Source organism: Lepidochelys kempii, chromosome 1 (assembly GCF_965140265.1).
Source record: "Lepidochelys kempii isolate rLepKem1 chromosome 1, rLepKem1.hap2, whole genome shotgun sequence".
In the NCBI taxonomy this organism is placed as follows: domain Eukaryota; kingdom Metazoa; phylum Chordata; order Testudines; family Cheloniidae; genus Lepidochelys; species Lepidochelys kempii.
This window is the reverse complement of record NC_133256.1, coordinates 61,510,643-61,524,641: the sequence shown is the minus strand read 5'-3', so window position 1 is coordinate 61,524,641 and position 13,999 is coordinate 61,510,643. Positions and strand designations below refer to the sequence as shown.

Sequence of the window (13,999 nt, the reverse complement as noted above, 5' to 3'; positions counted from 1 at the left end):
ATACAATCTCATCCATAAATTTATCAAGCTCCATCTTAAAACTTCACTTCTTTGTTGGTTAGAAACCTTCTTCTAATTTCCAGCCTAAATTTATTCATGGCCCATTTGTTCTTGTGCCAATGTTCTCCCTTAGTTTAAATAGCTCTTCTTCCTCCCTGGTGTTTACCCTACTGATGTATTTATAAGGAGCAGTCATATCCCCCCTCAGCCTTCATTTTGCTAGACCAAACAAGCTATGCTCTTTTAGTCTCCTCTCTTAATTAGGCTTTCTATTCCCCTGATCAACCAAGTAGCTCTGTGCTGCTCCTGTTCCAGTTTCAATTTATCTTTCTTGAGCATGGATGATCAGAATTGTACACTATATTCCAAATGAAGTCTTAGAAGTGCCTTATACGATAGCCTTAATAATTCCCTATCTCTACTAGAAATACCTCATCTGAATCATCCTAGATAGCATTTGCCTTTTTTATGTCTACATCACTTTGCTGGCTCCTAGTCATGTCTGATTGACAAATACACCCAGGTCTTTCTTTCTTTCTCTTCTTTCATTTCCCACTGCTGAGCCACCAGCTTGTAGCAGAAATTCTTGTTCTTATTTCATTACCTTTCACTGGCTGTTTTCACTGCTTCAGCCTTGTCGTACCCCTCCTGCATTTTCACTGGCTTTCTGTGTTGTAGGAAGAACTCTTGCCTAGAAAGGTGTAGAGAATATCTCTGAGTTCAGCACATGACTCCCCACAGACAGACCCCTGTGTTTCCAGTCCCTTCTTCATACTCCCCTCTGTTCCCCACAATGTGCACTGAGGACAGATGTCAGGCAATGTCCCTGCAGCTTCATCATTATTCCTTCCCTGGCATACAATGTGATGATGGTGGCCCCACCCTTCTCTCCATTTGCTGGGAGCTAGGCTGCTGCTTGGAGAAGCAGTCTGAAGACCTGACATCTCGGTCTTAGAGCCACCATTTTGCTGCTGCTGATAGGAAGCACAAAATAACTTTGTGAAAATATGTGGCAGTTGTAAAGCACTGTTCAACTGTAAATCACCATATGCTTTACAAAGATGAGCAGCATCCTCTCCATTTTTCAGTTGGAAACTGAGGTACAGAAAAATAAGTGACTTGCACAAGGGCACACTCTGAGTCAAGTGATGGAGCTGGGAATAGAGTCCTTGTCCTCCTTACTTTGTCCGCTGCATCATGCTAAATCCTTTTAGAGCTGTGGTCCTAAATCAGACAGCCTCCAGCAACTTAAGGACACCTTCATGCTAAAATATTCCAGCACCCTCTCAAAATACTAACACAGATCAGCTTTTTGGTGGTCTTATATTTTAAATAAAAAATGTTTTATCACACACATGCAGACACACACACCGTTTTCAGACCTTCATAATTTTAGAACAGGGATTGTCTTCAAACTTGGATTGCTTTTCCTGGCTCAGCAATGTCTAGGATAGCACCACATTTGATGTTTCTAACTAGCGCCATCTGAGTTGTGTGAGCGCAAAATTTCAGTTGCAACAGGTGTGTGTGGAATTTTTACCCTCCCTCCTGTCAACCCATCAATCTCAACCTGAAAAATCGCCGAACCAGTCTTGTATATGTTTTTTAAACACTCACCTTTGGGCAGAGACAAACATAGATATTTTCAGTTTAAAAAATGTTTTTGAGACCATTATGAACAAGTGAAAATACCAGTTTACAGTGGACTGTATTATGGTGCTCACTGTCACAAATGCTATAATATAGAAATCATTTCATGCACCAGACACTGCAACTGTTTAACTGAACAAGTTTAGGACAGGAATTATAGAACAGCATATTCAGTTTAAATTGCAGGGATGATTCAGGTAGGCAGAAAGGGGGAATTTATGTAGGCATAATGAAATATAATTATCCAAAATGAAATGTAGCCAGGTCACAGGTTAATACCTTTACTGTTGTAAAAAATTGTACTTAGATTGTAAGTTGCACTAGAATTTTAATGATCACAAGTGGTCAAGTTCAGTTTTATGTTGCATGTATTATTACGCATCACTAACAGGGTATACAGACTGTCACATGACACCACCATAATAATTCTCTTCAGAATGTGTTTCCAGTATGAATTATGTGAATGAATATTCCTGGTTTAATCAGTATAATCTATATGTACCCATTGCTGGTCGGATGACATGCCAGTTAAGACAATAAACGTTCCTCAAGCCCTCATATCAGAGCAGATCTTCTGTCTTAAGAATGTCATTTAGACAAGAGAGAAAAGTTATTTGTTGTCTAAGGTGATACTTATATTTAAGCTTTAGATACAAAGCAATATGCTTAGTACAGCTGGTACAGCTTGTGTAAATGTTCTGTGAAATATTTCTTTTCCATCCGCCAATGTTTTTTAATTTCAATCACATTTTAACTGGATGTAAAAGAAAGTGGCAAAGTACCTTTCCTGTTTTTCATATTTTTGTAGAATCTGTGAAGCCGCAAAAATACACAACCTGTTGGAACAGGAGCTGGCTCATGCTGTCAATGCGTGTTCACATGCATTAAATAAAGCCAATCCAAGGTTTCCTGAGGTAAAGGAACAACAGAGCCTTATTTAATTATAAATCAACTGTAGCCCCTGTGTGCAGAAGTGTTTCTGGAGACACCGGAGTAGTCCTATAGTCCCAGTCACCATTTTCCAATGGCTAATATGTTAACTGCTGAGGTTATTGATATGCAAGGCTCCTGATCCTGCAAACGTGCTTAACTTTAAGAGTGTGACATAGGCACAACCACCCAATGGGATGGGGAGGAAACCAGCAATGCCTTTTCTCCTGCCCCTGCAGCAGCAGCCTCAGCGCTCCCTTCTTACGCTTGTTGGGCCACTTAATAGCTGATGGGCTCTGCTGAGACTCTACTGCAGTGAGTTTGAAAGGCCGAGGCAGCACCAGCAGGGGCAACCAAAGGGAAGAGGAAGGGGGAGAAAGACTCCCTTCCCCGCAGACCTGGAGCACATTGGAAGAGGTAGAGCAGGGGTTGGCAACCTGCGGCACGCAAGCTGATTTCTAGTGGCCAGTGGACGGAACCCCAGACTGGCAACGGGCTGAGCGGCTCAGTGGGCTGCCAGTCTGGGGTTCTGTCGGGGGGGGGCCCCCTGTAAATGTAAAATTTATTACTGGAACGCGGAACCTTAAATTAATAAGACTTGGCACGCCACTTCTCAAAGGTTGCTGACCCCCTGAGGTAGAGGGTACTTGACAGCTCCTACTGGGGAGGAGGAAGGTACTGCTGGGTAGAAAAACATTCCCTTTTGTGGCGACTGGACCTAATGTGGGACATTACGTATATTGGAAATAGGGGTGTGTGTGAACGGGGCAAAGGAAGATACAGGGACAAGGCAGAGCATCGCATTAAGGGCATGACTCGGAGTGTTGGGAGATGGACAAAGAACTACACCCAAGTACAGTCACGTGGGCACACTCACACAGATGCGCACACACACCTTAATGGAGGACATGGTGCTAATGGGAGAATTTCAGCAGGAGCAGAACTGAGCTCCTTCTCTCCTAGCCCAACCCCCACAATTTGAGCTTTTGCAAGATCTGTGCACTAATCTGATTTCATGGACATGAGTTTGTCAGTCTAATTTTGTCTAACCTAACCTAATCTATTTAAGCCCTCATCACCATAGTAACTATGCAGGCTAACCACTGCTTGTTAAAGTGTGGCAGCTTGCCTCCCTCAAGGGTGATGTGAACAACCCTCATTAACAATCCTTGTTAATAAAAGGCCCAGAGTTTCTCTAGTGGCCCTTAACCAGTCATAAAGAACATGCGGCTTGTCACTTGGTGCTCTAGTACATCTGAGACCTCAGTAAACCGAGTCAGGTGAAAACCAGCCAGCAAAGATACAGTACATTTCCCCCCGCCATTCCATTCTGGATGCTTACATAAACTAATACAGTCTGTTCTGCCCCTAAATAAACAGGTGAAATTCCCACAAGCTTCAGTGGTAGTTATACAGATGCATCTGAGATCAGATTTTGGCCTATGTACATTGCTCTATATCTTATTCCCTTTGGTCTGGTAGAATAAACTTGTCAAGCAGAGTGAATCAAGCTGGTTCCTTTCGGAAAAACTGCCTAAGGTTGGGATTGTAAACTCAATGTACTTGTGCTCACAGTTTAACTTATTTGACTGTTCTGCTTCTATTCCCCAGAGTCTTACCAGAAATACTGCCATTGAAATAGCTGTCAATGTGAAGGCACTACATAATGAAACTGAATCTCTACTAGTAGGAAGGGTTCCTTTGGTAAGAAGATAAAATAAATGTTTAATCTGTTTACTCATAAACATCTTGTGTAACTTGTCACTGTGTAAGTCATGCTTCTCTAAAGGAGCACCATAGGGTTATAGTGCAATGAAATACTATACCTCAGAACCTTTAAAAGGCTGGATCAGAGGATTTTATACTACACCTATTATCTGAGTTGAAATGGGTTATGAATTGTTCTCCTAGATCTCCATTCACCTGCAGCATGGCAGGCATTAGTTTCTCTTCCTAAACCCTTGTTAATTGGTGAGTGTCCAGTAGAGTTTTGTTGGCATTGAAAGTCATTGTATCTCTTCCCTTGGTTGCTTGTGTGTGGATCTAAAAGTAGTAAAGTTCTTCAATAATAACACATTGTGCTCTGGACATACAGCTAGAAATTGGTACATTTGATAGGGTTCCTCATGCTTTTCTATCAGTTGATACACTAAGTAGGAATGGTTGTGTCTGTTCCATGCCTTTAGTCTTCAGATTCAGGAGAAAATTTATTAATATTTTATTAATTACCCTAAGTGTGTGATAATTACAAATGGATATTGATTGGAATATTTTCCTGTAGAGGGACTTGGGTCTGAAAAGCATGATATTAAGATAAAGACCCTTTCACATCCTAAATAAATGGTACAAATCCACTCTATTTCCATAGTGACTAAAAGTCATTGCCATCTGAAGACTCCGTCAGCAGTTCACTTCTAGAAGTATTAACATGTTAGGCACATGCTCTGTTTTATTTAACTTTAGGAAGGAAACAAAGCTCTTTAGATAAATTTATCAAATATAGGGGAAGAAATCTGCTGAGATTTCAAATTCCTGTATGTTAATGTGAAGGCAAGAATGCAATATTTGGATTTAAAAATGTTTGGGGTAAGGAATTTCGTCAAACAGTCTTCAGATGATGATTGGGATGCTATACTAAAAGTGGTGTAATGTGTCAAGGGATGATAGGACCTGATTAAATTAGGAAATCATACACACTGACACCCCTCATTTTTCAGCCAATAGAGGGAGCAACCTTACTCTTACAGTATCTGTGCCAAACCATTTTTTTTTAAACAAGGCTGTTATCTGATATCAATATATCTTCTGTGTCAGTCCGCATGTTGACTTTAGAGATACCCAGAACTCTCATTTGTGAATCAGCAGTAAAACTTAGTCTTGGACTGTCTTGTTGGCTTGTACTTCCATCAGTGCTGAAACAACATGTAGGTTGGGCCGACCCATGGAGATGATGGATACAGCTGAAACGTTTGGTGTTACTTAAACTGCCAGTCACGCACCATACTCCAGTTTAACCGTCTCCCCTGACAAAGAAGCAGATCTCTTAATTTGCTCCTTCCTTATTTTTACCTCTTTTCATCTCTCCATTCCTTCCACACTCCCCTTTTCTGCTCCCAGTGCTCCTGACAGCCATGCAGTTGATGCCATCATTGCCTGTACTGCCTGTTGATCTTTTTTGGGAAGGGGAGGAGGCAGCTGGGGTTGTCTCCACCAGTGTTGCTCCTTCCATCTCAAACTTCTCATCTCCCTACTAAGAAGATCTAATTGACAAGTCCGACTCTAATTCGCTGGGCTAATCTTTCCATTAGAAACAGTGAGGTTCTAAGACTTCATGGTCTGTTCGACATGCAGAGAAGAGATCTTGCACTAAATTGGTCAATTCTCTTATCTCTGCTGGAGTTTCAACATTGATTTCAGTGGGAGCAGGATCAAGCCCTTAGTGCACTTTCTCACCATAAGTTCAGAATTAATTGATTTTCCACTGCCAAAATGTAATTCTCTGAGGCTCTTTGTGAGACCGTAGATAGGTGCCATCTGAGGAAACACATACCATTTGGACTGGTCCACTTCTTTCATCTTCCCCTGAGAAGAATAAATCAAAAACAGAATAATCCAGAAAATGAAAACATTCTAAAGTGATGTCTTCCTCAGTGGAAAGAGAGAGGCTTCGTTGTTATCTATGCCCACACTCCAAACCTCTCCCAAACACCACTGTGCAGCTCAGAGAACCTCAAGCAGCCTGAGGGGGCGAAAATTAAGGTTGCTGTGACTCTTGTATTTTCTCCATAAATCTTAGGAACTTCTTTAAAATATTCCCTTTAAAAAATCCCATAACAAGGGAAAACTAAGATTTCCAATCCCATTACACTACAGTAACATCTTACAAGAGAAGATCTCTCACTAGAAAAAAATGTTAACATACACAAACTCTAATGGCAGGAAGAAAGAAAGTATTTTACTATACCTATAATTAAATTCTACCTTCCAAGATATCTCAAAAAAAAAAAAAATTCTCCAGAACTAGAGATCAAAAGCCCTTTCAACAACCGTGTAAATCTTTGCTATCCAGCAGGTCCAACCCCACAGATAAAGTCTTCAGGAGCACCACTCTGGACTGTCTTGGCCACAGACAAATGGACTCTTGAAATCAAATCCAGGATGCCATGTATTCTGTAACTCTGCAGAATTTGACACAGAATCCAACCTTTCGATGCAGAACTGTGCCCTCGAATCTATGCTTTCATTTCAATAGAAAATATAATGAACTTTCAAGTCCTCTGAATTATGAAAATTAAATTTGAAATTTTGAAAATGTAATGGCAGTTTAAACTGATGCCATGTGTCTGCTTGAGTCTGCTCCCAACCCTAAACTGTATCTCTGAGAAATGTGAATGGTCCCATCGATCTCAGTGGGGGTGTTTACCTTGAAACCTCATGATGGCAAATTAAAATTTCAACATGATGGCTCTTTTTAGCAGAAATATCCAGCTATTGTGCTTATCCCATATCACAAATGACCACTAACCCCTTTCCTGGTGCCAAAAGTCTCAGCTGATATTTCCAGCTTCCTCCATTACAACTTCTATGCAGTGCTACATTTCAGTACAAAACTCTATGGCATACTGAAGACTGAAAATATGGAAGGAGTATAAAATAAATTATTAGTGGATATTACATTCATTTTCAAATGGGAGCAATTGTACTAATTTTGGTGGTCATTTTCAAAATAACCTGAATGTGGAATTCGGTATGGATTTTTTTTGGTTTCAGCAAAACAAAGATGCCTTCTTGCACACCTCTTTTTTCCTTATTTGCAAAAGGGGATAACGATTTTTATCTTTCTTTTTTTTTTAGATCAATTGATTAAGTGGGCTGTCAAAGGGCTAGTTACTATTTCTGACCCCAACATACCTACTTTTCCCCCTGCTCATTCCAGAGAGACAGTGTGAGTCACTGTGAGAGCTGGGATTAGAATTTGGGAATTCCGAGCTCAGAGGTCAGCAACCTGTGGCATGTGTGCCAAAGGCGGCACGTGAGCCGATTTTTACTGGCACTTTGCTGACAGCCAGGGTCCCAGCCATTGACCCCCACTCAGCCCGCTGCTGGCCTGGGGTTCTGTTCACCTTGCTGCTAGTCTGGGGTTCCAGCCACCCGGACCCCTCCCAGCTGGGGTCCTGGCTGCCGGCCCCGCTCAGCCCGCTGCCAGTCTGGGGTTTCCTCGGGGATCCCTGTAAATGTAAATTTTATTACTGGCACGCGAAACCTTGAATTAATGAAGACTTGGCACATTGCTTCTCAAAGGTTGCTGACCCCTGTCCTAGTTGTTAATTCTTTGCTTAGTCTATTAAAGGGACTTTGAAATCTTGGAAAGGCCTTCATGGCCTGGTTACTCCACCCATTCCATTTCTACCTCCTAACCAGAGAAGAGCTGTGCATCACATGAAAAAATTTGAGTAATGGCAACCTTGGGCTTCCTGACACTATAAGTTACACTTGTTTTCTCTGATGCTGTTTTTTATCTAAGTTTTCTCCAGGCCACTGGCCTTTTTAAAATTCTTACCTCCATTGTTACGTGACATCATAGTCCAGCAATGAGAGCATACAACTATGAGCTTATAGCAGAATTGGGAAAAGCACAAAATATTAATATTTCTACATTTGGCACTATGCTGATTACCCGTTGTGCTTCTGGATTGATGAAGGTAGAAGGCCACAAGACTAGGGAATTTCTTACTGTACATTGGATTCTCTGGGTTTGTACATCCATTAGTTTGGGAGACTCTCCCTTGTGCTTTAAATCTCCATTTATATTTCTGGAGTACGATGAGTGATGGCAGAAATAGATAGGTGGGCACACACCAAAGTTTTAGCTGTTTGTCATTCTTGTAGTTAGGACCAACCCAAATGCAGTCTCTAGAATGGTGAAATGCATGCGCAGGGAAATTAAATGGGGTAAGAAATCCCCCATTTGTTTACTTTCAGTATAAGGCAGCCATTTAACATTCTTTTTCTGGTTTGTTCATAAATAGCAATTGGATCCTCCCCATGAAGAGCTGCTGTCTGATGCATTACACAGTGTGGAGATTGAATTGAGAAAACTTGCTGAGATTCCATGGCTTTATTATGTTTTCCAGCCAAATGATGATGAGGTAGGTCAGGTGATTACTTCTAAGTGAACATAATTTTACTTCACTAGACAAGAGTAAATTAGAATTCCCCATCATCATGTGAGGCATTTTTAAAGTTTAGTGGTTGTTTTCCTCTTTTTCCATGCAGGATCCCCCTCTGGATTATTCTAAGAGAAACAACAGAAGTACAGTATTTCGCATAGTGCCAAAATTTAAAAAGGAAAAAGTCCAAAAGCATAAGAGCAGCCCTCAGCCTGGTATGTGTTTTGACATTGCAAGAAAGATCATAACTTTTGGAAGAAAACATGATTTCATATCTTTCATAACAGCTAAAATAATGTGCAACACCTAGAGGATAAAATCCTAGCTCCATTGAAGTCAGGAGGAGTTTTGCTGATTGATGACTTCAAAGGGAGGAGGATTTCATGCAGTACATTTAGCAGGTGTGTGTCAATAGGATCCCCAAACAACTAGGTGAATAGAAGAAGTAGTTTAAAAAATACTTCAGGAGCTACTGTTTTGCCATCTACTTTTGGGATAGAAGGTCCCATGTGTCTGTTTGGGTGGTTTTGTTTAACTCCATGCCAACACAAGTCATACATAAACCAGTTCTGTTTCTGTATAAAGCACTGATTCCGGTTTTTCAGGGTAGTCTGAGAGAGGCTGCACAATGGCTTTCATTAACACTTGTTTAATTGAACCAGTTGTCCCTTAACGTCCCAAATAAGTTTTCACTGCAGTTAATTTTGTACATCAAACAAAATCCTGCTCTCTTAATTAGTTAGTAGAAGTTGAACAAACTCCACTCTCCTCTCTCCCCACTGTTTTCTGTGAACATACTGCCTTGATATTATGCCTTGAAAATAACTGGTGTCACAATAGACCTAAAACTGCTCCCACGCCTTGGTCTTTCACAGCAGGCAGTGTGCTACACTGCCCTCAAATGCAAAACAAGCTCTCTACAGTTTTTAATCTGAATTTAGCTTTTCAGTTCTCTAATATGTTAAAATATAAAACATATTAGAGTACTTCAGTCTGAAGCTAATCAGCATTGAATGAAAGATAAACAAAGGTGCAAAAGAATAATAGTAACATAAACCTACTTTGAATAAACTTGGCCTATTAAGACTAATGTGGGCAACTAACCTTAGAGAACAATGTTGACAGAGAGCTTTTTAATGGCCTATGTAACCAGTATGGTTAATAGAATATTTGTTGCATTAATTAAGAACACTAGAAAAACTTGTAAAGTTGGGCTTGCATGCTGCGATCTCTATAGGAGTACAGTATATATGTTGATTTTACATTTTAGTTAGTATTTGAAGTGTGTGTTATTTCTGGCTGCACTGAACCAATAAAGTGTCATTAGTATACAGTGGAACAAACTTGGACCTTGCACCACTGGTCCTAAGATGATTAAAAGTGAATTTGTTGAAGTATATGAGGTTTGATGGCTTTATTGAGGAAACTGGAGTAAAGCTGAAAGCTCGGCTGCAAAGCAAAGAACCCCATCTTTGTTTAGATACCTTCTCATATTTATTGCTAACCTCTAACCTGCATGTAAAAAGAAACTCAGTTTTTGTGTAAATGACGCCTTTAACCTTTCCCTTTGCTAGCACGGCAGTTCTACTCTGTTTTCCACACTCTTTGGCCTAACCTTTGCTTGTAATGCATTTGAGCATGTAGAAATTAAGGGGGTTTTGCTCTTAACTTTGGTAGTTCAAAAATGGGGCACAGATGAAGTTGCTGCTTGGCTGGATCTGCTCAGTTTGGGAGAGTACAAAGAAATCTTCATCAGCCATGACATCCGAGGCTCTGAGCTTTTACATCTGGAAAGGCGAGATCTTAAGGTATTTCCTTTGTGCTACTTTTCTGCTCTTTAGAATTTTCTTTGACAAAAACAAAACAAAACCTTTCTACTGTCCTTGCTTCTGTTATGTGCTTGTAGCTTGGCTTATACTGTGCAAATATGCAGTAAATTACTACACGCTGTCCTGTGGCCTGAATTTCTTACATGTTGTCCTGTATTTTCAAGCCATGGATATTAGCAATATTGGAGATTATCTTTTCTCATGCTTCATATAGAATTATAGTGTGTTTCATCAAGCTCAGTGAAAGCACTCCCATTGTCTTACTTACATCAATATATTACAGTGTTAACTTTAAAAAAACTCGGTTTTAACTAGATTTAGTAAAGAGGATCGGTGTGGAAGGTGAATTGTTCATAATCAATTTATTAGGCTAGTGATAATTATTTTAAATGTATCTAGTGCAAGGTCAGCAGGTAAAAGTTCATTTAAAATTATGAATACATTACTTCAGTAGTCAGTGTGTGGAAGATGGACAGTTTGATGATAGTCTTCAGCATTGGCCATTTGCAGACTTATGAGTTTGTCTGTCAGGTGTCCAAATATATCCTTCAAAACAGCTTTTTGTTTTGTTTTTGGTCAGTTTTTAATTTTGTGAAAAAAATCAAGCCTTCTATCTTTCTGAGATCACTTATTTAAAAAATGAAAAATCATTCCTCCCTGTTCAGTTCAAATAAATAAGAACCATGTTTTGGGAGAAGAAATGTTAGTGCAGGGGTGGGCAAACTACGGCCCGCAGGCTGGATCCGGCCCCTCAGGGCTTTGGATCCGGCCCACAGGATTGCCCCTGTGGTGCTGCAGGCCCCGCGCCATTCTCAGAAGCGGCCAGCACCACATCCCTGTGGGGGTGGGGCAGAGGGCTCTGTGCATTGCCCTTGCCTTCAGGCACTGCCCCACCTCAGCTCCCATTGGCGGGAACGGGGAACCGCAGCCAATGGGAGCTTCGAGGGAGGTACCTGGAGGCGTGGCAAGGGCAGCACGCAGAGCCCTGTGCCCCCCGCTTCCTCAGGGGCTGTACAGGGACATGGTGCTGGCCGCTTCCCGGAGAGGCACGGCTTGGGGCCAGGGCAGGCAGGCAGGGAGCCTACCCTGGCCCCGGTGTGTGCCGCTGCCACCCCTGAACCTGAACCCTTCCTGCACCCCGCCCCCCAACTCCCTGCCTGCATCTTGCACCCTAACTCCCTGCCTTGAGCCCCCTGCTGCACCTCGCACCCCTCCTAAACCCCAACCCCCTGCTGCAGTCGGCACCCCTCCTCTGCCCCACTCCATTGCCCATAGTTCGTTCTTGCACACCGCACCCCCTCCCACACCCCGCACTCCCTCCTGCACCCCAACCCCCTGCCCCAGCCCTGTATACAATTTCCCCACCCAGATGTGGCCCTCGGCCCAAAAAGTTTTCCCACCCCTGTGTTAATGTATTGAAAAATGTTAGCCTGGCAGATGATAGTTACTTTGCTCTTTGAAATGGTGGTGTTTGAGATTGCTGGTCTTTTTCTGGATCTACTTAAGTGTGTCCATTATATGTAATAGAGACAGTATCTTTGGGGATTCATTAAATTACTTTTTACTGAAACAGAAATCATGACCTTTTGATAATGTGTTTGAGAAATCTGCATGCAACAAATTGCAACTTCTCATACTGCATAAAACAAGAGGTTTCAATTTATACAGTATCCTAACATTTACATCTAAAACACAAGTCATTGTGTCCAGCCACATTTGAATACTGCTGCATGTCTAGGCTATTTTTCCATGTGGACATCTATAAGGATGCTCCATTAAATTGTTTTAAAAATTGCTCCCATAGCCTGCAATACTTCCTGATAAGAGAGTGCTGACATTGTATATCTGCCATAGGAGAAATGTTGTTGGCATAGGTAGTTGTGTTCTTGTAATGTACTTAGTCTTGTTTGATACATGTCACTGGTCCTTCTGTTTTATCCTGCATCAGTGAGATCCTGGAGCCTCTTTGTCACTGAATTAAATGCTTCCATTGAGGCCTCACAGAGTCCAAACCTGCAAGAACCAAGAAACAGAAAATTATCCAAATAATACATCACAGACAACTTTCCAGTCTCTGGTGTAATTGCCCATTGTCCAGCTATACTGAAAGAAGGAAACTTTATATGGATTTAATGAGGCCGCAGCTTTATTATTAGATGTCTGGGACTATCTGGCAGATAAAAGTATACAGTGCAGGCAACTCCATGTTCATTCAAATAACTATGTGGGGCTTCTATCAACCATGCTTCATTTTTCATCCAGGTCCCCCAGCCAACCCCTGGCTTAGATATTAGCATCCACCCCCACCTTGTAGGGGAGGGTTAACGTGGACTATAAGAAAGGGGGTTGGCTCTCTGCCATACCAATCATAGAAGCCCCAAACCTGCCCCACCCCCCATTCTCTTCCTTTAACTAGCACCTCCTTTTAAAGTCCTTTACCAGCCCATTTATCTGGTCACTGAATGCCTTCTCTATGGAGTACCTGCACTGGACATCCGCCCCACGCTTACACAATAAGTTGCGACATACAGCCTAGCAACCTTTCCTCCTTACCATAATAGGTCCTCCCTGACACCCACTGTGGGGAAAGCGGAAAAACCCTACTCCACCGAAGCCAATTTGGTGGTGAGGGAAAATGTTCCTTCTCAGCCCCCCTAAAAAGGAGTGACTAGCGCTATGCCCACAGCAAGTCCTAACCCAACCTGATATTTGCATCTCGAGGGGAGGTGTCATAAATATAAAGGGAAGGGTAATCACTTTTCTGTATACAGAACTATAAAATCCCTCCTGGCCAGAGACAACATCCTGTTACCTGTAAAGAGTTAAGAAGCTCAACTAACCTGGCTGGCACCTGACCCAAAGGACCAATAAGGGAACCAAGATACTTTCAAATCTTCGGGGTGGGGGGGGGAAGGCTTTTGTTTCTGCTCTTTGTTTACATGGTTATTCTCTCTTGGGACTGAGAGAGGCCAGACAGAAATCCATCTTCTCCAACCCATCCTAATCCAAGTCTCCAATATTGCAACCAGGCAAAGTGGATTAGTTTATCTTTTGTTTTATGTGAATTTTCCCTGTGTTAAGAGGGAGGTTTATTCCTGTTTTCTGTAACTTTAAGGTTTTGCCCACAGGGGGATCCTCTGTGTTCTGAATCTGAATACCCTATAAAGTATTTTCCATCCTGATTTTACAGAGGTGATTCTTTTACCTTTTCTTTAATTAAAATTATTCTTTCAAGAACCTGATTGATTTTTCATTGTTCATAAGATCCAAGGGTTTGGGTCTGTGTTCACCTGTACAGTTGGTGAGGATTATTATCAAGCCTTCCCCAGGAAAGGGGATGTATGGCTTGGGGGGATATTTTGGGGGGAAGACGTCTCCAAGTGGTCTCTTTCCCTGTTCTTTGTTTAAAACGCTTGGTGG

At 41.7% G+C, this 13,999-nt stretch overlaps 1 protein-coding gene across 6 annotated transcripts in view; it reads left to right on the top strand.

The window, feature by feature from the left end:
- The window catches only part of DGKH (diacylglycerol kinase eta), a 277,531-nt gene that overhangs the window by 242,226 nt on the left and 21,306 nt on the right, over nt 1–13,999 (top strand). For 3 of the 6 annotated variants that reach the window (XR_012159131.1, XM_073345657.1, XM_073345643.1), the window contains exons 26-30: nt 2,459–2,564; nt 4,192–4,284; nt 8,610–8,729; nt 8,857–8,965; nt 10,428–10,558. Coding sequence is in view for 4 of the 6 variants with exons in the window: in XM_073345657.1 (XP_073201758.1) it covers nt 2,459–2,564; nt 4,192–4,284; nt 8,610–8,729; nt 8,857–8,965; nt 10,428–10,558 (559 nt within the window). In the remaining 2 variants the exon portion in view is untranslated. Of the gene's footprint in view, nt 1–2,458; nt 2,565–4,191; nt 4,285–8,609; nt 8,730–8,856; nt 9,152–10,427; nt 10,559–13,999 lie in introns of all 6 variants that reach the window. The other 3 variants (XR_012159132.1, XM_073345670.1, XM_073345679.1) reach the window with 3 other exon arrangements.